The sequence below is a fragment of the Labeo rohita genome, chromosome 4 (assembly GCF_022985175.1).
Source record: "Labeo rohita strain BAU-BD-2019 chromosome 4, IGBB_LRoh.1.0, whole genome shotgun sequence".
NCBI lineage: Eukaryota > Metazoa > Chordata > Actinopteri > Cypriniformes > Cyprinidae > Labeo > Labeo rohita.
In genome coordinates this window covers 46,309,592-46,337,273 of record NC_066872.1, presented here as the reverse complement: position 1 = coordinate 46,337,273, position 27,682 = coordinate 46,309,592, and the positions used below count along the sequence as shown (strand labels likewise).

The window sequence follows — 27,682 nt, the reverse complement described above, 5'->3', positions numbered from 1 at the left end:
TTGAAAAAGACTCCCTTTTATTTCTTGAAAGAGAAATAATCACATTAATCTTAAGGTGTCTGTAAAAGCCAAGGCTCACCAAAAATTTACCAACAACATATAATAACAGATTAGAAAATACTGAAGCAGAATAAGATCAAAACAAACGGAATGAAGCGGACAGATTTCTGAATCTCATGCTGTTGTTCAGTCATCATTGAAGCAGACAATTATCCAAAAAAATGCAGTGAATTACAAATAGCCACATTCACACGCGCCACTCGTTCAGTTACACCGAAAACATGAAATGCACGTGAAGATTTTGCCTGCAGTCACGTGGAGTAATAATAATAATAATAATACAGTAAAAACACATGAGAGAGGTGCACAAACGGATGAGCGTCGCATCCATCGGTGAAGGAGATCTGTGCTCTGGATCAGGAAAACACAGTGAAATAAACAGCCACCATATCAGCTGAGGCTCTTCTCGCAAAAGCCCATTTCAACAGAACACAAGTGACGTTTACCGAGAGCCGACGCTGCGTTTCTACAGTCCTCGCGCAGCTTACTGACAAAACTAAACAGGAGTTACAGCAGTGACGCCGCTCACCGTCTCACTCTTAACTTCATCAGTGGAGGCGACCTGAGTTCAGTGTATTGCTTTTATTTCTCTCCTCAAATCTCCATTCACCTCTATTCACAGATGAAGCGTCGACAGTGTTCAGTGTCAAAACCAAACGGCCTAAATATTAAAATACAAAGCTTTTTTCCCAGCGAGTCAACGGGAAAACACGTTTCTCCATTGGATTGTCGCGCCGGCGGCGTTTCAGACCTCGTAATGCAGGTCGTTGAGCTCCAGTCTGGTGTAGTGACGCCTGTCGAACGACTCCATGGCTTTACGGGCCACCAGAGAGAGGATGAGCGCCAGGAAGATGAGCGTGATCACCACGATGGCCACCAGGCTGTTCTTCCACATCACCCGCGACACCTTGGGCTTCCCTGGAAGAGACAGAACGGGATGACCGAAATCCCGGCGCTTCGGGTCGCTCTCGAGCTCAACGGCCACCGCCGTGGTTCTCTCGGGGGCCGGAGGCGGCGCGGTCGAGGGCGTCGCTGTGGTGGTTGTAGTGGAGGTGGTCGAAGCTGTCGTGGTTGTTGTAGTTGCTGTTGTTGTGGTGGTGGTGGTGGCCGGTGCGCTGCTCGTGGGGCGCGTCGTAGGGATCGGCGTGGCTCTGACGGGCTTCGCTGAGTGCGTCTCCGTTCTGGAGGGTTTGCTGGGTTTTCTGGGTCGGTTGGGTTTGACGGGCGCTCGTGGAGGAGGACGCGGCGCTTTAGTGCTGGCGCTTTTAGTCGTGGTGGTGGACTGGGTGGTGCTGGTTGCCGTGGTAGTGGGTGCGGTCGTCATAGCGACGGTTTCCAGCATCACGGGTGATTCTGACTCGGTCAGCGCTTCTTCAGTGGGTTCACTGCTGCTGGATGTGGTTGTTGTTGTTGTTGTTGTTGTTGTTGTTGTTGTTGTTGTTGTTGTTGTTGTTGGTGGTGGTGGTGGTGGTGGTGGTGGTGGTGTTGTACTTGTAGTTGTGGTTGTAGTTGTAAGTGTAGTTGTAGTTGTGGCTTTTGTTGCAGGTGTCGTTGTGGTTGTCGTGGGTGTAGTTGTGGTTAGTTGTGGTGCTGCAGGTTTGGCTGTTATTCTTCCAGTTCCTTTCGTTGTCGGATGAGACACACCTGAAAGATCAAATCAATTGCAGAAACCAACCAGTTTGATTTTAGTATCAGAGACATTACTGCAGTTTTTATTCATATTCTGAATTAGTTTTTCTATTTTTCCATGTTCATTTTCATTTTAGTTTTACTAATATAGTTGTGTTTTTGCCATTTTATTAGCTTTTGTTGCTTTTAAATATGTTTTATACATTTTTACCTTTTTTTACCTAATTTTGGTCATCAGGAGGGCTCACGGACAGCCGCACACCCTGTCTGCATACATGCAATTTTTGGGATCGTGGTAGGGTTATCAGGTTTTCACCACAAAACGCACTCAATTGCTACTAGCCCTGAACTAGCCCAAAAGTAGCCCGATGGCGTTTCGGGGGACTACGGATGTGTCAAACTTGGCGACCCGTGCTCATCTGCGCATGAGAATGATTTGAAAGCTGTGTGGATGCGGCTGTGCACGAGACAGAACGGAACGCAGAAAGAGAAGTATATCTGGGCCTTAAGCCTGGTTGATTGAGTCATTCTTTGCTAGTGACAGTAGTCTGGGGTGGAGTGACCTCTAGTGGACGACCGGAGCGCTCCAGCTGCTTTTAGTGACACACACAGGTTTGTTTTTGTGATTTGCAGGCACTTTCCATAGACTTCTATTGTTTTTATACTGTACACATCAGCCTACACCTAAACCTAGCCCTCACAGGAAACTGTGCACATTTTTACTTTCTCAAAAAAACTCATTCTGCATGATTTATTAGCCTTTAGAATTATAAGGACACTTAGAATGTCTTCATAATTCACCTCCTCCTTGTAATATCTATGCCATACCCATGTCATTATACAAACTTGTGTCCTGATATGTCACAAAAACACACGCACACACACACACAACTGTGCAGAAGTTTTAGGCCATTAGCATTTTCACCAGCAAAAAATGGTTTTAAGCAGTTATTTCTATCTTTTGCTGTAGTGTGTCAGTAGGAAATATTACAATCAATATGGCACTAATTGTAAGAATCCAGTGAGATTATGGTGTGCACGAGGAGTCTGACAGAGATCTGATGTTACTGTGGCTCTGCTCACCCTTGTATATGTTGTAAGTGTTGATTCCAGCGCTGGCCGTCATCAGCGGACAGTCTCTCTCGTTCGGACAGTGGAAGAGCTGACAGTTGAGCGCTCCGGGCCGCTCCGGCGGTTTATACACCACCAGATTACACTTCACACCTAAGAGAACATCACAGCACATCAGCAGAGCTCCGCACGCGTGAGACGGCGACGAACGGCCTTCGTGTTTGTGTTCGTGTCGTACCTGGGCCGACGTCCTCCGAGCAGCAGGTCAAGATGCAGTCTTTCTCGGACGGCTTGGCTTTGGCCACCATGACGGTTCCCTTCTGTTCAAGAGCCAAGCGCACGTTTACGGTGACGTCCCGGTGCTGCCGAGAGTAACACAGTTCTCTGTCGGAGTCCGGCGTCCCGCCGCAGGCGTGCAGGAGGAGACACAGCAGCAGGACGGACGTCCCGACCGGTCCAGAGCCGACGAACATGACGAGATGTTTGAGGAACACAGAGCAGAAGAGACGGACGTCCTCACAGACCTGCACACAACAAACCAGTCTACGATCAAAGACCCGAGAGAAAGCGAACGAGCAACTCGGTCTGGATCACGTTATCTGTTCCAGCCCGTTTATGGATACTGAAGTCCAAAGAGTTTGACCCCGTCATCAGCTCTCGTGCAAACTCTGATCCCAACCTACACACACACGACATGACACACTGAACATTCAGACAAATCTACGTTCATTATTGTTGCGGCATAAGGAAGTGTGTTCTATATTAGGTTAAGGTGAGACACTGCACACACCACTTTTTAATTTTTCATAAAGTGTTTTTTCAGTCTAGTGGAAAGAAAACATCCAAAAGACACCGTTGAGTGTTTCTTTTATAGCACTTTATCTATTTGTGTCAGTAGACTTCAATTACATATTTTTAAAAGCCATTTTCTCAAACCGGGTTTTTTCTCCTACACTGAGCCATAAATCAACACTTCAGCAGCACTTACACACACCACACTTTACTGTTTTATTCCTGAAGGTTTTTACAGAGGGATTTGTTCATATGTAATTTGCTTGATTATTTACAACATTTTATTCCCCCAAAAATATACTGTTTTCTGAATTACGGAGTGACAGATACCCCAGATCCCCTCTGTAAAAACATTTGACTCTAAAATGTCAAAAAATGAAACAAGAATTTTGAAACTGACTTCATCCAGCGTTTAGATTTTTCTTCTACAAATGAGCACATATTTCATTAAATCTCATTTGCATATTTAATCATCTGACAAAACTTGTGCAAAAAATGTTTGCAATTATCAGTGTAATCGATCCACTGGGGAAGTAAGGTGATAACTATTGGTTCATTGTTTTTTAGCCTATTCACCTGCAGTGTCCGGCCTTCAGTGATGTCAAGCCCCTGATTTACAGCAACAGAACTGACATTTGTTGGGAATACTCGCCGCTCAAGGCCTTTCAAGAATCAGCTCAGTGAATGTGGAATAGTGACGCGTTTTGTAATAATTCTGAGCAAACAGTGATGAAGGACGACAGCAGACTGACCTGATCTCCATCCGATCCGGTCACGGCTCACAAACACACAGGACGAACTTTGTTCTGCTGCAGAGGAATGTTCATCACACACATCATAAAACTACAGCCTCACCTCTGCCCTCATCATCACATCACTCATCCCGCGTGTACAGACGTGCTGCTGTTCTGAAGCAGAGATCACCGATGTGACCGATGAGCGCAGCGTCATGGAGAAATCGCCGAAAGTAGTGTGATGTGGTGCTGATGCTGCGCTGGTCGCCATGGAGACTGAGCATCACTGGAAGAGTGTCCGGCGTGTGTGGGCCATCGTCGTGATGCAACCCTTATGAAACACAGAACACCTAAAAACCGCCGAATTCACTGGATTAAAGCCACGTGAACTGCTTTAAAGAGCGAATGTCGCGTAAGGAAATGAACGACTGGTTTTATTCGCTCATCGACACAACACACATCGCGTCCCGTTATCCGCGTGGACAAAACCCTGAAACCAGAAACCGAGCGAAGAATCGCACACACACACACACACACACACACACACAGAGAAACAGATTCGCACGGAGTCGATTCGCGAACACAAACGCGCGTCGTGTGAAATATCGCTGTGATTTGGACACGATGAAGCTTCAGCAGCCGATGGAGATCAAACACTTACCCTGAGATCAGCCGCTGCTGTGACCCATTTCTGTGTCTTTGTCCTCCGCTGGATGATGATGATGATGATGATGGTGATGATGATGATGATGCCGTCTCTCGCTCACACACGCTGATGCTCACAGATCTAAATGTTCAACAGCCGTAAATGAAGCGCTAAATGTTCATCCGTCATAAACGAAGCGCTGATTTCCTCGCGCGTCCTTCTGCGGCTCAAACGCTTGTAAACTGAATTTGTCTTCGTAAACTCGGAATGTGACGCGCGCTCATTGTGTTGTCGCTGGTTGACGCTGTGGCGCGTCTGCAGCACTAGAGGGCGACACACAGCCGATCACCTGACGGAGAAGAAAACAGCGCACCGCACTTCCTGTTGACTTCTCCGTTTTCATTCGCAAATTTGACTTTTTATTCGTTATTTTTGTGTGTGGCTGATACGTGCTTTGCTTAATACCTGTTTATTTGCATTCATCAATGCCATTATACATGCGTATTTTGTTCATTATTTTCAATAAATAAATAGATTTCTTCAATAATACAACACTACAGAGAACAAAAACAAGTGCGGAGCTTCACTTGTGCGGGATTTTAAAAATAATAATAAAAACTTATTACCTGCTGTATTTTGAAGTCATAATAAACGTAAATCCTTTGTTATTTGTATGATGGGTAAATATTACATTTACAAATAAATATCAAAGGTCATATTAAATTAAAATATTTACATGAACACATTCACAGCTCTCGTTTTTCGAATTATAGATGTTTTTAGATATTTCTGGACTGTAAAAGTTATATTACTATCACAGGCAAGTCTGTTTACAAGACAGAAATTGCTGCAGTTATATTTATGAATGAGATTAAGAGAAATTTCATTGATGTTATTGGCGATTAAATATATGTTTTGCACATGTGCGCCACCTGCTGCTCACAAACACGAAGCGCCTCTATTATTTTCAGCGCAAACATTATTTGATATTAAAACAGAAAAGGTACGTTTGTGTGATTTGTCACTAACGTAAATCAAGTGCATGAATAAATACATAAACATGTACAATAAATAATTAAATACACGTATGGCAAAACTACAAATACTCTTAAATGTGACGTGCGCGCGCTCGTGACGCACATGCTTTTTATTGCAATTTTTGTGCCTATGAACACATAATTGTGGGATATCTCAGTCGTGGCAAACGAAATACTAAGACAAACGTCAGAATATTCATAGAAAAAGAAAAACAGGCAGGGTATATCATTATCTTGAAAACAAATAGCATATTATTAATGTATATTATAACTCAAAATTACTCAAAGGACAAAGACTTTACGGTAATTCGCGTTTTTTTCCACTTTGAATGTAGTCGACTATCTCTATTCTAAAACGAATGAATGTATGTTTTAATAGCGCTCATTGTGTTGTCGCTGTGGCGCGTCTGCAGCACTAGAGGGCGACACACAGCCGATCATCTGACAGAGAAGAAAACAGCGCACACAATTTCAGCTTTTTTTTTTTAACTTGCAAAAATTCCACCAGTAATACAACATTACAGAGAACAACAGAGAAGTGCAGAGAAAATCAATAAAACGCTTTTTTTTTTATATATTTATTGATTGATTCATAGTTTATCAAGTGATAGTAAATATGAAGCAACAAGTACTTTTAAATTTACTTTTATTTTATAAAATAAATGCTCGTTAATACGTCTGAAAAAGATCATTCTGTTATAGTGCGATTAAGCTGTCATAAGCTCTATTAATTTAATTATTATTAGAAATACATGTAATTATTTATTATTAGGGTTAGGGTTAAATCTAAGAAAGAGCTACGAGAACATTAACCAATAGTGTATGCTTTTTAAAGCCAGTTGGGTCTCATTTTTATGAAATAATCCCGTTTAACAGCGGTGAGAACTACATTCCAGGTGAGAACTACATTACCCATGATCCTTTAGAGAAAGCGAGCGCGTCATAAGAGCTGTTTGCGCGTTACTGCCGCCTGCTGGACACAAACATGAAGCGCATCTACAGCAGCAGCGTTTATTATTATTATTATTATTACTGAATTATGAAGCTATAAAATACGTTGGAGTGTGTAAATCAAGTCAGTTCATCCTGATAAATGTACGTATGACCGAACGAATAAAGCTCTGCAGTCGTGTGCGCGCATGTTGTTGATGGTGCTGTGGCGCGTCTGCGGCACTAGAGGGCGACACACAGCCGCCGCTGTAATGTGTAAAGTCGTGATATAAATCATTAATATGAAAGTATATATATAATACAAAGACCTTATGCGACTAGGTAAGGCATTCTAATCAAATCTCTGAGCGCGAGGTGAAAACTGCCCATATTTTTTGGCTAAAACAGTCTTTCTGTAAATGACCACTTAGGAATATGCCCCAAATAATCATTTTGTGTGTATTATTTAATTGTCTACGTTGATAAACGCTAGAAAATCTGTTTTTTTTATTTTTTGTCTTTCTCTTTCGTCTTTCATTGGTTTTGTTTGGATATATTCACACAGATTCATGTGTTATTCATTGTACCATGGTAAGCGGAGGGGTGTGTAAGTTCCGTGCGGAGAATTGCGAAAATCGGACGCCAATTACTATGATTATATTGTTTTCAGACGGCAACAATGGATCTTCCATAGTTGATGAGCCAGTAAACATGTTAATTTTGCTTTGGAAATGTAATTGGTAAAAGTGAAAAGTGAATTATTAATAAAATGATAATTAAATCGTAAAATGTCCATCATTTTACAATAAAAATCGATGGTTTAAATGTGCACAGCGCTGCTTTGTTTACAGCGGTTACTGTGGAAACAGCTCGATTTCTGCTGCGCCACCTGTGTCACGGGCCGTTTCTCAATACCAAGTACGCAAAGTTCGGACTTGCGTCCTTTGTAGTTCGGACTTGGTAGTTTGACTTGGGAGTACGAACTCCCGAGGACGGGAGGACGCAAGTCGTGTAATTCTGCAAATGGAACAGCAGTGTACTTGATAACGTCAGTCAGCTCGCCTTTTCTACTCCGGTTATGTTCACTGTATGTATTTACAATACGACGAAATATGATATCAACCACCACTGCCTATTTTCGTTTTAATTTAACCATATTAATAGCTGCAAAAATGTAGTTCAGGGAATGTACAACATTACAGTGAAACGAAATGTTATATCAAACAACACTGCCTCTTTTCTGTTTCTGTATCTAAACATATTAATAGCGACAAAAATGTGGTTCACGCAACGCGTACACGCATTACAATAAAACGAAGTGATATCAAACACCACTGCCTCTTTGTTTTCTTCAAAACATTAACCACAACCCTCTTTTCGTACTCATTAAAAAAAATTAAAACATATTAATATGTGATTTAGACGATATGTGCACTGTGTATAATACATCTTTACTTTATATATAATAAAATGAAACATGACAAGCACAGCTCTGCCTTTTTTGTTAAATGTCAGTTTTAATTAACAATATTAGCCATTATAAAAGTATAGGTATAACGTATAAGAGACATATGTAATCGGAAATGAAGACAAAAACAATTCAGTCGAATGCATGTTAAAAAGTCAGCATTGAATTACGATTGATAAATAATTTATGAAGCATAACTTTGATAAGATTCACGAGACCATTAATAGATTAACGAGACCAAAAATTAACTGTAAGATTTACCCAAAACGAATTACACCTCTCGATTAACCACTACAGAGACGTGAGGACCAGCGGCAAACGTCAGAAGGACTAGCCGTGGTGAGGCTCTCTCTGCGGGATACACGACCACTGAGCTGGAGGAGTTATGATGGCGGAGTGAGCGGTAGCGTTTTTTGCAGGCTCGTTATTAAAGTCTTGAAATCGTCCTAAACATTTAATCTCAGACAGAAAAAACCCCCAGCAACTTCACATAAGAACTGCACGAACAACATCTCAGCCCCAGAGAGTTTTGTTTTTTCGAAGCTGACCACCTTTACTCGATTTTTCTTTTTCTTTTCTGCAACGTGAACGAGATGGCTAACGTTAGCAAAGCGGCTAAAGCTCAACTACTAACAGACCACGACTATAACCTGACGGCCCTACGTGAGGCATGTGAGGAAGAAGAAATAGAGGAAATGGAGGAAGAAAATCGGAAAATGTCTCATAACCACACACCTTTGCCTAGTCCAAATCCCAAGAAAATGAAATCAAAGAATCAAGATGTGGGAAAACAGCCGGGTGAGATAACAAATGAAACCATCTTAGATGCTATTCAAACTTTGATAAAGAGATTTGATGAACAAGATGACAGACTGAAAGCTTTTGAAAGTCGAATGGAAGCTAACACACAAGCAGTGAGAGAAAATAAGGAAGAAATAAGCAAAGTGAAGGAAGAAATGTTAATGTTGAAAAAGAAAATGCATCACTGAAGCAGATCTGTTTGGAGCAAGCCAGATATAAGAGAAGGTGGGATCTTAGACTGATGGGCCTTCCTGAAAAAGACAAAGAGGATACAAGAGAGACTGTGATCGGCATCCTTACAAGAGTGATCCCGGTGTCAGTGGAGAAACTCCGTGAGTCAGTCGACACAGTGCACCGCTTGGGAAAGAAGAACGATGCAGCTACCAACAGGATGCCCAGACCTATAATCATCCAGTTTGCCTTGCGAACTGTCCGTGATGAAGTATGGAGGAGATCAAGAGAGGCAAGAGTGTGCAGAGAGATGAACATTCAGTTCAAGGAGGACTTCTCAAAAGAAGATCGTGAGGCTCGTGCTAAGCTTTGGCCTAAGGTGCAAGAAGCCAGAAGAAACGGAAAAAAGGCCTCCCTAAGAGAAGGATATGCTCTCATTGATGGACGCAGAGTTGACCCCTAATTGTTGTGTAGTAAGCGAATGCTCAGGCACTTTCTGCTTATTCAGAGCAAAAAGTCAGTAACATGGTAAGGTGTATTTAAGTTTACAGAAACAAACTCTCAGGTATTTTATTTAAACATATTCTGTTAGTATGAATCTTACCAGGTGAAAGTTTAATTGATTGGTTTTTTTTTTTGCTATATTTTTGATATGTTACTCAGGACAACATGTTCATTCCTGCAAAAAAAAAAAAAAAAGAAGAAAGAAAAAAAAAAAAAAAAAAAAAAAAAAGTTTAGCGCATTTAGAACAACCATACTTTCTTTTATATCATTGAATGTTAGGGGATTAAATAACATTACTAAGCGTAAAGCCATTTTTTTTTTTGTAAGGATCAGAAATCGCAATGCATCTTTTTACAGGAGACTCATTCTGTTATGGATAATGAAAAATTTTGGAAAATTCAATGGGGGATTACGCCTTCTTTGCACATGGAACATCACACTCAGCAGGAGTCATGATACTGTTTAATAGATTTCCAGGTAACATAATGGATCATAAAAAAGATACTGAAGGTCACTGGTTAATGGTGGTTGTGGAAACAAATGACAAACGTTATATTTTGATATGCGTGTATGGCTTTAACAACCAAGCAATCAATGTGAAGTTGTATGCAAAATTAAGCCAACTTATAATGGAATGGAAAACAACATATGATTCAGATAAAGTGATATTGGGAGGAGATCATAATATAGCCCCTGATTCATGGCTAGACCGATTACCTCATAGGAACTCTCAACATGTATATAGCGACACTATACTGTCTTTATGTACAACAACGCATTTAATTGATTATTGGAGAGCATTAAATCCAACATCAGTTCAGTTTACATGGTATAACTCTGCAGGAAACGGTCAATGTTCAAGATTAGACTACTGGCTGATTTCATGTGAGTTATGTAGTGATATTTCAGATTGTAAAATATCAGCCTCTCCGCTTACAGACCATTGCATGATTAGTCTAAACTTATTAACGTCCAAACAACAATTGAATTCTCCAAATATCTGGAAGTTTAATAATGATTTCTTACAAAATGCTGAATTTTGTGAACAGGTGAAGTCTCTTGTCCCGGAGGTTGAAAAGCTAGACATGAGTGATATCAGTAAATGGGAATGGTTTAAGTTCAAAACAAGACAAATAGCAGTTGACACAGGTAAAAAACTGTCATGTATAAGGAAACAGAAGCAAAAGAATCTAATTGACAAAATCAATCAACTAACAAGTAATGTACACTTATCCTTAGACAACATTACTGAATTAAAGTTATTGCAGTCCCAATTAGATGACATGTACACAACAAAGGCAAATGGAGCTTATGTTCGATCAAGAGCTAGATGGATTGAAAAGGGTGAAAAAGTTCAACTTATTTCTTCGGACTTGAAAAACAAAGACAAAGTAAAAAAAAAAAGTAAACTTATGATAAATGGTATAACAATTGAAGATCAGAAATTAGTCCAAGATGAAATTAGTCTCTTTTATGGTAACATATATAAATCAAAATTTAACAAATTAGACTGTGAATTTTTATTTGAAAAAATTGAGGAAAACATTAAAAAACTGGATGTAGAAGACAAACACATGCTTGAAGAAGAATTAACTATAATAGAAATTGAAACTGCATTAAAAAAAATGAAAAACGGTAAATCCCCCGGAATAGATGGGTTAACATCTGAATTCCTAAAGCATTTTTGGACAGATATCAAAAAGTTACTATGTAAAGCTTTTTTAGAATGCATTAAGGAAGGATGTTTGTCCCCTACTATGAAGACAGGATTGATAACCTTATTACCAAAACCTCAAAAGATTTGTTGATGCTGGACAACTGGAGACCAATAACCTTATTATGCAGCGATTATAAACTTCTTGCTTTAGTTTATGCAAATCGCTTAAAGCATGTAATTGGAAAACTTATCGAAGAGTATCAATCAGCTTTTATAAAAGGAAGATATATTCACAATCATATTCGACTGATTCTAGATATGATTGACTACCAATCATTCATTCAATCAGATAGTCTTGTTTTATTCATAGATTTCTTCAAAGCTTTCGACACTGTGGAACATGATTTCATGTTTACGGTGCTCAAAAAATTCGGATTTGGAGAAGAGTTCTGCAAAATCATAAAAATGTTTTACAATGATATTTATAGTTACATCTCCCTCAACCCTGGAATGACACCAAAAATCAAGATTTCGCGTGGTATTAGACAAGGTTGTCCTATCTCACCAAAACTATTTATTTTATGTACACAAATGCTAGCATATCTAATCGTAAATCACCTTCAAATTAAAGGAATCACCATTTTCAATTACGAATATCGAATAAGTCAATTTGCAGATGACACAGTAATCTTTTTGAAAGATAAATCTTTAATTCGAAAAGCCCTAGATATAATATCAGTTTTTTCCAAAGCTTCAGGTTTATGTCTAAACTTGAAAAAATGTGAAATACTATGTCTTCATCCATGTGCTGAGACAAATATAGACTCCATACCTGTCAAAACTGAACTAAAATACCTAGGATTAATAATGTCTAAAGATAGAGATAAGAGGGAACAACTAAACATTGAAGAGAAAATAGAGAGTATGAAAAAATCTCTCAATCATTGGCTCATGAGAGACCTCTCTATTCTTGGCAGGATCTTATTAACAAAAGCAGAAGGTTTATCAAAATTAATATATCCTTGTCAATCTCTTTATGTCCCCCCCCAAATGATTAAAAAGGTCAATTCAATCATTTTTAATTTCATATGGAAAAATAAGACACACTACCTTAAAAAATCTGTGATGGTTAAAGACTATAAACATGGTGGGCTGAAAGCTGCTGACTTTGAATCCATGATAGGTGTATTAAAGATGAACTGGGTTAAAGCTTATTTGACACAACCAAATTCCATATGGTTCCACATACCAAAATGTATTTTCCAAAATGTTGGTGGATTAGAATTTTTGTTAAGGTGTGACTTTGAAATAACTAAACTACCAATCAAACTGTCCGACTTCCATAAACAAATACTTCTCTACTGGAAAATGATGTTCACTCACAACTTCACACCGCATAGCTCCACCTTGTGGAATAATAGAACCATATTAATTAACAGGAAGACATTATTTAAACAAGAATGGTATGATAAAAATATTCTATATGTTAAGGACTTGATGGATGAAAATGGCAGTCTGTTGCAGTTTAATTCCTTTGTCGAAAAATTTAATTTAAGATGCTCTTATAAAGAATTTAACCAAATCAGTAGAGCTATTCCACTTCCCTTAAAATTCATGATTAAAAATGTCCTTACAAATCCAAATGTGACTGTTAAACTTCCCGATTTAAAAATTGGTGAATTGAAATTTGGAGAAAGAAAATGTAACAACAAAATACTTGGAAGTGTGTTTAAAGAAAAGCTATTCTATGATATCAAAAAGCCAACGAAAATAAAGATAACAGATAATCAAGTTACATTAACAAAGACTTTTTGTAGCTATCTTAAATGGCCAATTTCACCCAAGGTAAAAGAAATTCAGTTTAAATTAATAAATAATATTTATCCTGCTGCTGAAACCCTAAGGAAAAGGTTCAATTTTGAAGTTAATCCGTGTGTTTTTTGTATGACAGAAAACGAAACAATTGAACACCTTTTTTTCTCTTGTTCAGTCACAATGGGGTTTTGGAAGGATGTATATCGATGGTTAAAAATTGGGATCAACAACTCTTTGTTTAACAAATTTCAAGTGATAATATATATGGATGGTCTGTCAAAAAAGGTATCTAAAATGGTGAACATTATTTTCATTATGGGGAAATATCATATACATAAGAATAAGTGGAATAATAGCAAGCCCAACATAAACTGTTTTAAGAATGAAATAAAAAATTATATAGCATCTCTAAAGGTGTTATCGGAAGATAACCAGTCCATAAGTGAGTTATATGAAACAATGTCAGAGTCTCTTGCTCCTTGAGGTTTTTTTTTTTTTTTACAGTCCTATGTTCTTAAAAATGCTTGAAGCACTATGTTGTTTTGTCAGCCCCTGTATAATAATTTTATTTATTTATTTATTTATTGTTTTGTTTTATAATTATTTTAATCTATCTTATTTTGTCGATATGGTGTGAGTTGGTACTGTTTTAAATGCGAGCACATGTTTTTTCCTCAAACGAGTTCTTGATGTAAATTTCAGTTCAAGTTTATCTGACATATTGTAAATTGAAAATAAAGCTTTTGAAAAAAAAAAAAAAAAAAAAAAAAAAAAAAAAACGACCACTGAGCTCCCGGTGTTCGCCTGGAACTCACATGTCCGAAATCGGCGAAACAAATTTTCAAATAGGCGCGGTCTTTGTAAATAAACTGCAGATTTGAGTTTTAAACAACGACATTCTCGCCTGAAATACTCTTAAAACTTTATTTCATGACAGAATAACAGTAATATTTTGAAAATTATGCGGGATTTCGCCTCCGCCATTAACGCTCGCTGATTGGTGCGAAATGCATTCTGGGATACATGGCTGCTCAAGTTCGCACAAGTCTCCTCTTGATGCATCCTTGATAAAAGGGGCGGAGCAAGAACACATCCGGGGATTTGAACTGTACTTGGCCAGATGTGAACTTTAAATTGGAACAGTACTTGGGCGACGACTGATGACGTTTCACAAGTCCGCCAGAACACAAGTACAGACAAGAACGCATATTGAGAAACGGCCACGGTTCACAGATCTGCCGTGTTCTGACGTCTCGTGATCTGTTGGTTTGTCATGTGATCGTGTGCTCGCTCAGCTGAGGTGTTTCCCATTACCTCAGCCTATAAATACTCACCTCATTCTCTCTCCCCTCGTCCGATAGTTCGACTGGATGTCGCGGTGTTGGTTCTGTCTTCGTGTGTGTCAGTCTTCAGTTGGGATCATTTCGTGTTGGATTTCGTGGTGTCTTCGTGTCTGCACCACCTGGACTTCAACCACCACGGGACTCACGCCACTTCACTGCCTGCCGTCTAACCCCTGCCTCACCCAGCCGAGAGACTTCACCATCAGACTTTGTTCACATTCTGTCTTCTCAATAAACCTCCATTTGCTTCCTCCCTCATTTCAGCTCGTCACAACCTGCTGTCAGACAGAGGAATCACATCCTCATTCAGCGCGTCTGTTTGTCCTCAGACCAATGTGAAAATGGGACCAAATTACTGTTGTAGATCTTTACCGGACTCAGTTTAAAGGCTGAAATGTGAAGTTTATCATTTTATCTATTTATTTATTTGATCAGAACATTAGGCCTATTGGAGTAGTGCATGATTTCATATTATGCTGTAAGTCACTCAACCAAGATTTTCTGTTTTTAAAATTGATTTCAGTACTTCTGGAACATTTCCAGTACATTTTAATAATACCGTGATAATATTATTAACTGTGATCACTTTGGTGAATATAATTGCGAAATTTCATGCCATTTTTATCTCAAATAACTTTAACTGTAGTCATTTATTATAGTAAAATATTTGTAATATGTAACGGACAACAACAGCACACTTCCCACTTCCCTCGTCCGGTGTCCGGTGTGAATCTGGAGTGGTGTCCGTTCATCTGTTATTATCCGCGTCATGAACCGGAACCGGTGCCGGTCTCCGGTCACAAACGGCGCCTCGTCAAAGCCATCGCTGCTCACAGACGAGCGTCTCCGTCAGTCGCGTTTGCTCGTGAATGAAATGAGCTCGAGTTCAGTCGCAGCTGATTCACATCACTGATCGCACACCGACACAAACTGTTTTGATGCGATTCTGCAATGTCTTAACACGTTCTTGACATATTTTTATATTTAGGTACATGCATTTTATTTGACATATTTAATATTTGTATACGTGTGACTCCAAATTCAACATGATATTTAAAAAGAAAACTAAGAGCACGTGTCACTTTCGTCGTCACCCAAAATATAAACAGAAGCGACGCTCACTTTTAAAGCGGTTCTGTGTAAAGCAGCGGAATCGGACTCACAGATGGAGCTAAATCTCACAGTGAATATCAAACAAAAAGCACCATCAAAATTATACATCTGAAAATGTGTAGAGTTAGTAAAGGTCTGTCCCTTGCTACGTCGTCTGGGCGTAGTGAGCGACGTGTGCGTCATTTCCATGACAACCGCTGGGGCTCCGAGCGACGACAACGACGCAACATGGACGACGATCAGAGCGCAGAAGAGGTAAAGACGATCAAGTGTTTGCAATAAACTCAATCAGAAGTAAAGTAAAGGTGTTTGCTTTCAGAAGTCATGTGTTACATTTCCGGGTTTTTTCTCGGCGCTGCGGTAAACATCGGGTTAGTGACTGAAGCAGGAGCGCGTTCACGGGACTCGATTTCATCAAAGAATCAGCGGCTGACTCGTTTGTCTGGAGCAGGGGCGGCGAACGTCGGTTCTGGAGAGTCGCAGCCTGCAGAGTTGTGCTTCAGTCCTGATCGAACACACCTGAAGAAGCTCATGGAGGTGCGAAGGGCGACTAGAAAACAGCAGGCACAAGAGTTTATTAGTGTTGGAGCTGAACTACAGGACCGGAGTTCGCCGCCCTGCTCTAGAATGTACAGCACAGTCCTCACAACTGCATCACGTCATAAACATGTTTTTATCGTGTTTTCTCGTATTTGATTTCCTCCAGACCGCGTTCGTGGTGGATGAGGTGAGCAGCATCGTTAAAGAGGTGCGTTTGTCTTCTGTCGGCCTTGATTCTGAGTGTCATGTCGTGTTTGGTCTGATCGTCTTCGTCGTGTTCTCAGTCTCTTGAAGCAGTGATCGGGAGGAACCCGTATGAGCACAAGCGTGTGAATCAATGGACGTCCAGTGTGGTGGAGCAGTGTCTGGGTCAGATCAGTAAACTGGGCAAACCCTTCAAATACATCGGTCAGATTCACATCACACACACACACACACACACAGAGGAACAGTTCAGATAAAAAAACAAACTACTGAAAATATGCTCAGACCATCCCAAATTGGGATGAGTTTGTTTGTTCATCAGATTTGTAGAGACCTGTCATTCAGTCCATCACTGTCTCACCAACGGATCCTCTGTGAATGGGTGCCGTCAGAATGAGAGCACTGGTGAGACGGTGATGGACACATTTCTACAAACCTGATGAACAAACAAACTCATCCTCATCTCACATGGTCATTTTTGACCAAACTGTTCCTGTAGCAGAGCTGAAGTTGAGCTCTGTTGTTTCACTGAAGACTGATGATCTGTTCTCTTCTTTCCATCAGTCACATGCATTATAATGCAGAAGAACGGCGCAGGACTGCAGTCGGCCTCTTCGTGTTTCTGGGACAACACTACAGATGGTACGGGTCAGCTGGAGTTCTGTTCAAACAGAAATGTGAACAGCACTTACACACACACACACACACCCCCTCTGAGCAGCTAAGAGCTTTTTTAAGACCGGTTAGCCAATGCTCAAATAAAAAAAAAATTTAAAAAAAGTTAATTCTGATGTTCCTTTAACATTCAAACATCCAGGTTGGTTTTCTTGGTTATGCCAACACAAAGAAAACGTTCTGTTCCGTTAAGGTTTTGAAACATTATAGGAATGTTACTTTTAAATGTTCTTTGAACATTGTGAAACAAGTTGTAACATTTTAAAAACATTAGATGAACATCCAACTGAAACATTTCAGGACAAAACATTGTATGAATAGTGTAGAAATAATGTTTTTGTTTTAATGTTTACAGAACATTATTAAAAAGCATAAAGCTGTGCATGAATGTTCTGTTAACATTACTGAAGAATGTTTGTTCATCACGGAATCTTGCCAGAACATTAGCAAAAGTTATTAGAAGTACTATATATTTTAACCATACTGTTGTTTCCATTTTTAAGGTGTAATTTCACAGGAATATTGCAGTATGTCATTAATCTCCATTCAGTCATTCACAAGGTTTCCAGAAATAAATGTAGCTTAAAGCTGCAAAAATATCACCTAATATTAAACATTTCTTAGGCTTATTCACTAATCTTTGACATTTTGTCTGTCGTTTATGACAAAAACTTTGCCCTTCAGTTGCAGTTTATTATTATTTTTTATTTTATAGGCCTATATACTTTATAAATTCAGGATAATATATGATGTAGTAATATGAGCAAATGTGAAACACTGTATTTATTTTGTCTCTTCTGCAGGCAGCTGCACGGTCAGATGGGAAAATAAACACTTGTACTGCATCGTCAGTGTGTTCGGACTCGCCATTTAGTCTCACGTCAGACACACACACACACACCCCTCCTGCCTGTGTTCACATTCACACTGCCATCAGACGGCATGTAAAGCTTCAGTATTTCTGCATTAAAACCATGACCATGTACAATAAAAGCCCACAAATTCACAAGTTAAAAAATGTCTGAACATTTTATTCCACATTCGCTGAGACGTCACAACAGTGCAGTTGAAGGAAAGCTCCTCGCCACGAGTTCGTCTGGACTGAGGTCAGCGGGTCTGGGAATGATCTCACGTACATGTTGAAAGGCACAGCGAACCGGACGTCCCGTGACCATCATTATCACTCATCACATAGTGCTTCTGGGACATTTCGTGAAGTCCAGCAGACAGATAAACCACTCAATCACACAACAACAACCTGCTGCTTTAAACTCAAGTAAACAGAAATGTGTAAAGCAAATCAACATTTAGGAGCACAACAGCATTCTAGAGTCCGAACAGACCCTCAACCGGCATTACAGCTCCACTCCAACAGCCTTAAGACAGCAGAGCCAACCGTTTACATTGCTTACAGTGACAAAAACAAGGCGCTTCTGTCCTGAACGGGACCCTGGAAGTGATTCAGTCCCACAAAATAATACATCATCATAAATACACAAAGACAGCAAGAGAGAAATGCGTACAGCCACAATAAAAGAGGAATGTGGGCAAAGAGGGTTTTAGGAATGTTAAACGACAACATCCAGTGAACGCAGAGACTCGATTTTCTCATCCACAACCAGAGAGACTCACACGAGCACACAGGATCTCCATATTGGCAAAACGGCTCAAACGAGCCAGAAATCATTAGAAATATGCAAACGAGCAGCGTCCTCACACACAAACGGAGTCTGATCGATGAGAAAAACCTACGGCCGAATCACAAACACTGTCGAGAAATTCCCAATACATTTCACTCAAAGATCAAAAGAAAAAATATTGACAAGATGGCTATTTTGACCCTTCACATACTTATTTTCATGACAATTAAGCACATTTTACCCTAAATTGTTATTACTGCATTGCAAAGAAAACCCAAAATGACAATATTGTAATGAAAATATTTACAAGTTATTTTTTTTAGAATGTTTACACTTAAATACATTTTGTAAAAGTACACCTTACGTCAAATAAATATTTGTATGACTGAATTTAGCGTATGCTGATGGTAATGAGAAATCAGGACGATTTTCATCATTACAGGAGTGAAATGTGCTTAATTATCTCATTAAAAATGGGCTTCTTGAAAATATACATGATTCATTTTTCTCCTATTAATTTCGAGGTGAAATATGACATTCACCCCAATAGTGGTTGAACACTGAGCATCAGTCACAGCTGATCTGAGATCAGATGTCATGCTGATATTTGCACGCTGCCCTTCACCGACACTCACTGGGGTTCAGTGCGTCTCGACTGACATTCATAAACGCCACTGTATCGTTAAAAATATATCGCCTGTATATTTACACACTGGCATCGTTTGGACAGCTAGTTTATATACACCCTCAAAGATACACCAGCAATCCGGCGTCACTCCGCTTTCAGTCGCTTTCACTCTCGTCCTGGTATTTGGCGCTGGCTTTGATGGCGCGGCCGTTCTGAAGAGGCATTTCCTCATAGTCGCTCCTTCAGAAAAACAGATCCAGACAAGATGATCAGAGCGGGTCGTTCGGATCGGGTAAATGATGTGATGTAACGAACGTACCCGTAAATGACTTCATCGTCCGAGTCGTTGAGCATGGAGAACGCGGGATTGTCCTTCAGCTGTGAATCTGGACACGCAAACACACACCTACATGACAAAGGCAAGATTTACTGCTGAAACGCTCCGTATGTCAGCGCCGACAGACTCACCGTAAAGAGCGTTTCTGGAGGGCGAGTAGACGAACGCTAACGTGTAGAGATAGAAGTTCAGAAGGCCGTAGAAGGAAAGAAATTCAGCTGGTAGAGAAAAAACGCTCAGGAAAACCACAGACAAACCACTTTAAACTCTTTTCAACTTGAAGTACTAAAGTAACTGAACTGAAATAAAAATATACATTAATAAAAACTATAAAAATAACAACAACAACAACAACAACAAAAAAAAGTTACTTGCAAAGGAAAAAATTATCTTAACAAAAACTCTTATTCTACTTCAACTATTTTTGCTTGGTTTAACTTGAACAATTGTTTCGTAGTGATGATTTTATAGGGACGAATCACAGCTGCTGGACGTGTGAGTGAATCCTGTACGATCTCTAATGAAAGGATATAATTCTGGTAGTGAGTGGAAAGTTCAGCAACAAAGTTGTCTTGCAAAGCCTTGGAGCCGAATCTCAGGTACAGAATAACCACGCTGAGGAAACAGGAAGAGGAAATAACACAAACCACCTCCCTCATCTGAAAGCATGTGTTTACATGTCTCTGTGTGTGTGATGAATGAGATGCTGCTGTATTTCTACTGTACCTGATCACCAGCACCAGCAGCGTCAGCACCGTCAGGAACTTCAGACGCAGATCTGAGCAAACCAATCAGACGACCGTCACAAACATGCACGGTCACACGGGTACGGGTGTGTGTGTGTGTGTGTGTGTGTTGTTGAGGTGTCAGTGGCGTGTGTTACCTGTGTAGGGCATGTTCTTGAGCTCGGAGCAGGCGCGCAGCACCAGAAACACCAGATACAGCACGTACACACACACCAGCAGCAGGAAGAAGATCTTCATGCCCTACAACACACACACAAATGTTTATTTCACTTAATGCAGTTTTGACCTAGTGTGACTTATTTTCTGAAAACAATATTCTTTTTCTTATTCAGTAATACTATATATTTTGACAGATGTCATTTTATTTCGCAGAAACAGTCGGAGCTGAAGGAAACTCACCTGGAAGTTCTGGATGTCCACTTTGTACTGATACGTGGGATCCTGAAGCTCATTTACCCTGATAATAATAAAAATATGATGAAAATCCCATAAGACACCAGCAGTGACAGCAGAAAACAGCGGAAAGCATTTCTCACGTTTGCCAGATTCCCAGCGTGACGGCCGATAACCACAGCAGCCCGACGATCACCAGCTTGGGCAGGTAGAAGGTCAGGAACTTCCTCTCGCCCTGCGGACGAAAGCACAGGTGAGCGGAGCCGCGGACGACGCGCATTGACGAGGGCCGTCGGAGAACGTACCTGCACTCGGATGCCGTGATACACGCACAGCCAGAAGAGCAGCAGCGCGCACAGGAACAGAGCCTGGAAGAACGTGTCCAGCGTGCCCGGAAACCAGCTGTTGACCAGGAACGACAGCGGGAAGAACGGATCTGCAGCACAACATCGCTACGTCAGATATACACACTACGTTTCTGAAAGAGTCTCTTCTGCTCACCACAGCTGCATTTCATTGATCACAAACGCAGTAAAAACATCAAACATCTCAGCGGTGGTGCGTTTTTAGTTATTCTGTGGTAATGAAATGGAAGTGAAATGTGTGATACGAGGAGAACGTTCTCACCGTTATACAGAAGCAGCAGAGGAAGAAGAATGGACATCCACTTCTGCTCGATTCCCCAGTCCCTCATGGAGAACTTGCGTAAGGAGTGAGCGAACATGCACTACACACACAAACACATCATCATCATCATCATCATCATCATCATCTGCTGAGGATCTGCTCACACATGCCGGCGGTCTGCGCCTGTAACTTACAGTCACTATGAAGGTCATCACCACAAACACGAAGCGGAACCAGATCTCCACCTGAGAGAACGTGGCGTTGTACATCTTAAACTGACAAAACACAGAGACACGAGATCAGTCGTGTGTTCATGTACTCCTGCAGCACACTTCACAACATGTTTCTGTGACTTGACTTGATTTACGGACTTCACAGGCATTTCATGGCAAACAAAAACTACACATACAGAGAAAATCAATACAGTTGTGCACAATACGAAATACAAAAATTTAAAGCAGTTATAAAACAAAATGCACATAAAATTTTATAAAAGATTCCTCACATTTACTTTCGAAAGAAACTAAACGTTTTTCTGGGTCCATCTTAGAAAACAAGTCCTTAAGAGTTTGTCCTGATAACAACCTTTGTCTCATGACATTAAATATTGGGCAGGACAAAAGCACACGCTTCACCGTCAAGTGTCTCAATATTGACATTTTGGTGCTTCTTCACCAATCAATAAACGTCCATGAGTTAATCTAGTATGTCCAGTATGACACCTTGTATACACAACTTGGTAATGCCTGGATTTAAAAGAATACATACATACATCTTGTTCCTACAACAGAGTTTATTTCAAAAAGGTTGTTAAACATGTTTCTGTGAAACTGATCCCAGCAATCACATGATGTGCCAACAAATGAATCACACATCAGTTTGGGCTGACAAATTACGGTTAAAAAAAAAAAAAAAATTAAATAAAGCCATTATTGTGTTCAATGAACTGCTGTATGAATCAAAAGCAGCACTCGTGCTGGTGTGATATTGCTAAACTCTATCATATGATATACAAGACATAAAATCTTGAATTTCAGGCTCATATAACTGCATTCTCATAGTCAGTCGTCCCGCATCGTGTTCATCAGTGTAAGACGCCAGACGAGTCTGGACGGGTGCAGTAATGCATTCATTTTAACACGTTATTTTTTCCATAATGAATCAAACCATATTAACGCGTTAAATCGACATCCCGAATATATTTATGAACTTGTGTCTATATAAAGTTTAGGACATTAAATGGGGTTTTTGAACATAGTTTTTCACTTTTTGTAGATTATATTTTGTAAAATGTTTTTGTTAGCCAAACCAAAGTTTTTGTTGTTGTGATCAGTTCATTATAGCTTATTCATACACACACACATATATATATATATATATATATATATATATGTATATATTATATATATATAAAAAATTAGAAAAAAATCTTCACTCTTACTTTGTTAATTTGTTATTGTTATTGGCAACAAATGACCTAATACTAGGTCTATTTTACAGTGTTCAAATCTGAACTCACCACAAAAGTCACGTTTTTGATGTTTTTCAGTCTGTCCTGCAGGTTTGTGAAGCTGACGTTGATCTTGTACTGCGTGTAGTTCAGATATCCCAGATGCAGCACGATGATCTCATCACACGCCTGCTGATGCTGTACAACACACACACACACACACACACACACACACTTGTGAGGACCTGAATGAAAGCAGGAGCGTCACACGGAGATCAGCGTCAGGACTCACGGCGGCGCAGTGGAGGCTGCGGTTCTTGTTGTGCACGTTGTCGCTGATGCGCATCACGCTGGCGTCCTGCATCACGCCCTGCAGCTCCACGTTCATCCCGAACTCTACCGAGCTCAAATCTACAACTGAACACAGGCTCCGTCAGCACTAAAACACACTCACAAACCCCACACCAGCCGTCAATCAGTGAATGAGTGCGGACGCGTCTCACTGTTGTCTTCCAGCTGAATGATGCACGTGAGCCACAGCTGCTGGTTGTAGTTGGACAGCGGCTGAGATCTGAGGTCGAAAGGGCCAGTCTGACGACAAAACGGATCACATTTAACCACCAAAACACAGGCTTACGCTATCCATCAAAGACTTGGAATAATTCATGTTGTAATGTTTCTGAAAGAAGTCTCTTCTGCTCACCAAGGCTGCATTTATTTGATCAAATATACAGTAAAAACAGTGAAATATTATTACAATTCAAAATATTTGTTTGCTGTGTGAATATCTGTTAAAATGTAACTGATCGCTGTGATCAAAGTTGAATTTTCAGCATCATTACTCCAGTCTTCAGTGTCACATGACCCTTCAGAAGTCATTCTAATATGCTGATTTGATGCTCAATGCTGAAAACAGTTGTGCTGCACCATATTTTTGTGGAAACCGTCATATATTTTATTTTCAGGATTCAAAAGAACAGCATTTATTTGAAATAGAAATTTTTGTAACATAACGAAATCTCTTTACTGTCACTTTTGAGCAATTTAATGCATCCTTGATGAATAAAAGTGTTTATTTCTTACATCTGAATGGTAATGTATCACCAAAAAAAAAAAAAGAAAAAAAGAAATTATGGAGCAGTTGATTGCATGCGTCTCACCTTTGATCCATCGTTGCTGATGCTCAAACCGTTGCAATAATTCTCACTAATGATCTTGGGTCCTGCAGGAGAGACATTTATCACGTTTACGTTTATCTCTCTCATAATAACGCCTTGCTTTGTCTGTTCAATCCTGCCATGATGTAAATCAGCCACAGTCCCTTTTTCTAAGAAAACACTCTTTCATTCCTCACTCCTGAATCAGTGGTGTAAAGTTACTGAAACACAGCGCCGTCTGTGTACGGTGGGAACACAACACGTACTACTAGATCTAGAATATATAAGCACTTTTTAGCCAGTGGATATTAAAACTATATGTTTCATGATTTGGACTAGTAATATTAATTACAATTAAATGGTTTAGTAACTTGATCACAATGGAAGATTTAAATAGTAAATATGTTCAAATAAACAGGCTTTTTTAACTGCTTCGAACAAGAGTTGGGACTTTAATACACTAGATGTCTCTGAGGGTTATGAACGACAGCATTAGGATTAAGTCATTGTGAAGCACATGATCTTCATCCACACAACTAATTACAGGCCTCGATCAAACAAAGCAGCAGGCGAGCAGGTGAATGCTGGGAAACGGTCACGGCTCCTGAATCAGGCCTCTGTCTGCAGGAAATCAGAGCTCTTACCTGACACGCCGATGAGGGTGGAGACGCCGAAGCAGAAGAAGAAAACCACGAACACCAGAACAAAGTGCCTCTTAGAGAGAGTGTAGAGACGCATGGGGGCCAACCTACAGCAAACACAGAGTCATGAGACTGCAAACATACACAGCACAGTCAGCCTTACTGAAGTCTGTCCACTGTTATACATACATTATGACAGCATATATTTAACATATATTAAAATGCATATGATTATACAGATAACATATAAATACAAAAACGCAATTATTTTCACATATTGAATATTTAATTGATATAACTGATAGTTTTAAAAATTGCAAATATATTCAATCATATGTATGTCTATATTCACTGAAGTACTTACACTGTAATGGTCTGTAAAAGTTATTATTGTGGTTATTAATATGTGGCATTTCTGACAGGTGTGAACAGGGCGAGAGACCCTCAACAACACACCAGAACACTGATATTAAAATATGAAATGAGGTCACGTGCGCACTCCTTCAATCTTTAAGTATTATCGACAACGATGAGATCAGTAACTAACAAGCTGCGAGAGCCAAAACTGGTTTCAAGCGACCGATTAATAGATCAAAATGAAAAAAATTAAATGAAATGAAATGAAATGAGATGAAATGAGATCACGCCCACAGCATCCACCCGCCCGAGCAGTAGGGGTTCGATCTTCAACTGGCTGGCAGGAGCCGCCACTGACAGGTCATGTGACCTGTCAGTGGCTGGTGGCAGCTGCCAGTCTGATTCTGTGACTGAATTTGTCGACAAATTAAAAGACTAGACCCATAAGAATATATTAATGATCATGAAATAATATATTTCCTTGTAGCAAGAGTGGCAGAGCGGCTGACTGACTGAGCGACCAGTGGAAGCGACAACAAGCTGCCAGTTGAAACCACGGCCATTTAAACATTTTATTCATAATAAAACTCCATAAACGTCGGCAAATTAAAAAACAAGACCCATATAAGAAGATATTAATGATCATGAAATAATATACTTCCTTGTAGGAGGAATGGCAGAAACGCGCTGAACTCGGAGCGCTCTCGCGGCATTAACCTACCAGTCGGAATCACCGCCATTTAAACACGTTAATCGCGCTAAAAATAAAGAACTGAACACAAAATCTGCCGAAAATCTGTTGTTGCTGAAACTTGTTGAGGCATACTGCCAGATGGCAGCTGCCAGTAAGCCCGCCACTGACAGGTCACGTGACCTGCCAGAATCAGACTGGCAGCTGCCGCCAGCCACTGGTCACGTGACCTGCCAGTGGCGGCTCCTGCCAGCCAGTTGAAGATCGAACCCCCTCTCCGCCCCAGACAGCCGCAAACACGACACACAAAGCATCTCTAAATATCGTTAAACTCCACATATAATCAATGAATTATTCATAACAGTAAACACGCTGTGAAGCGCGCGCACGTGAGTTGAGTTTCACTCAAACATCTGGACATTCGCCGAGAAAGGCCGCGAAACCGAGCCGAACGCGCGTTTACCGGACTCCCGCGCCTCTCCGTGTGTGTATGTGATGTCGTGATCGTCTTCCGCACACTTACCGCTCCATCGCGCTGCTTTTACTCCATTTGCGACGCGAATAAAGCAGAATTATGTTTGTTGGCGGCGCACATCCGCACACATCAGCCCGCTGACGTCACCCTCACGAGGTCATGTGACCTCCGCCGCAGTGCGCATGTGCCATCTGCGTTATTGGTTTTATATCAATTGGTACGATTTGCTAAACAATTGTAATTGGTTGTTGATCAAATGCTGCGATTTAACGCCGCAAAGAGCAGCTTCAGTGTGGCCGGAATTCACTCAAAACGAGCATTTACCGCACATTTAAAAGACAAACAATACAGATTTATGTTGCATGGTACGACTCTGTTTGGTCAGTTCATCATGAGAAATGAAGGACAGGTGTAGGGATGTGTTCACGTTTTTTCACGCGCCGTTGTTTGTGTATGAAACACGATTTCATCGGATTCACGCAGAGTGTGTTGAGCCAAACGCTTCGACACGCATGATTTATCCGCAGTGTTTCAGACGCTAACCTACCTGTAGAAGCGCTCGTTTTTGTAGGGCGTCAGATCCTCCTTGAGCTCGTTGCAGGCTTCTTGTATTCTCTTGCAGAACTGCTTCATCTCGCTGATCAGCGGGTTCTCAAAGCTGCAGTAGTCGCTGTCCGGCCGCTCCATGTCTCCTCATTGAAAATGGCGTTTGATGGTGTTTTTTTTCAGCCGCTCTATGGAGGGGAAACGCAGGCGATGCTGTTCAGTTGTGCGGGTTCGAGGATCTGCTGAACACCGGAGGCGCGCGGGGGGCGGTCACGTGATCGGGCGCGTTCAGCACCACGGACAGGGTTCTGTTCGCCGGGTAGGGCACACTACATAGGGCTCATAGACCCTAACCTACCCTAAAGATTAACGCTGAATACGAGTTAAGTCACTCAATACTGTGACTTGACTTTTCTGTCATATGTTTAGGGGAGACACTGCAGGCACAAACACTTTTTTCCAAGCACTTGTGAAGTTTGAGATTTTGGGCTTTTTGGTTTTTCGTAAAGTGTTTCATAAAGAAAACATCCAAAAGACACTGTTGAGCGTTTCTTTTATAGCACTTTATCTATTTGTGTCAACCTCAGCAGCACTGACACACACACCACACTTTACAGTTTTATTCCTGTCTGTAAGATTTTTACAGAGGGATTTGTTCGTATATAATTTGCTTGAACATTTTATTCCCCCCAAAATTGTGAAAATATATTGTATTTTCTGAATTATGGAGTAACAAAAATGAAATACCCCAAATTCCCTCTGTAAAAACATTGGACACGAATATGTCAAAAAAACCTACAATT

General features: G+C 40.4%; 3 protein-coding genes across 4 annotated transcripts; 1 reads left to right on the top strand and 2 right to left on the bottom strand.

Moving 5' to 3' along the window:
- On the bottom strand, positions 1-5,753 carry mansc1 (MANSC domain containing 1). Its single transcript, XM_051107390.1, has 4 exons — positions 4,948-5,753; positions 2,999-3,284; positions 2,773-2,913; positions 1-1,704 (listed from the first exon to the last, which is right to left on the bottom strand). Exons 2-4 carry the CDS (start codon positions 3,231-3,233, stop codon positions 806-808), a joined length of 1,275 nt encoding a protein of 424 aa, XP_050963347.1. The 5' UTR covers positions 3,234-3,284; positions 4,948-5,753; the 3' UTR covers positions 1-805.
- Positions 5,754-15,886: 10,133 nt separating this feature from the next.
- dynlt1b (dynein light chain Tctex-type 1b) lies at positions 15,887-18,141 on the top strand. The gene is made up of 5 exons (XM_051107866.1): positions 15,887-16,027; positions 16,479-16,520; positions 16,597-16,720; positions 17,081-17,158; positions 17,995-18,141. The coding sequence occupies exons 1-5, from the start codon at positions 15,887-15,889 to the stop codon at positions 18,063-18,065; spliced, it is 456 nt and encodes a 151-aa protein (XP_050963823.1). The 3' UTR covers positions 18,066-18,141.
- A 60-nt stretch (positions 18,142-18,201) lies between these two features.
- On the bottom strand, positions 18,202-27,134 carry tmem181 (transmembrane protein 181). 2 transcript variants are annotated; one of them, XM_051107864.1, is made up of 17 exons: positions 26,881-27,134; positions 24,814-24,917; positions 24,173-24,234; positions 23,516-23,603; positions 23,305-23,429; positions 23,082-23,210; positions 21,757-21,837; positions 21,563-21,662; positions 21,241-21,371; positions 21,079-21,170; positions 20,942-20,999; positions 20,680-20,782; positions 20,523-20,574; positions 20,329-20,411; positions 19,928-20,017; positions 19,779-19,845; positions 18,202-19,699 (listed from the first exon to the last, which is right to left on the bottom strand). In XM_051107864.1, the coding sequence occupies exons 1-17, from the start codon at positions 27,018-27,020 to the stop codon at positions 19,615-19,617; spliced, it is 1,590 nt and encodes a 529-aa protein (XP_050963821.1). In that variant the 5' UTR covers positions 27,021-27,134; the 3' UTR covers positions 18,202-19,614. The 2 variants fall into 2 exon arrangements, with proteins under 2 accessions (XP_050963821.1, XP_050963822.1); XM_051107865.1 differs by lacking the exon at positions 26,881-27,134 and adding an exon at positions 26,382-26,536.
- Positions 27,135-27,682: the final 548 nt, after the last annotated feature.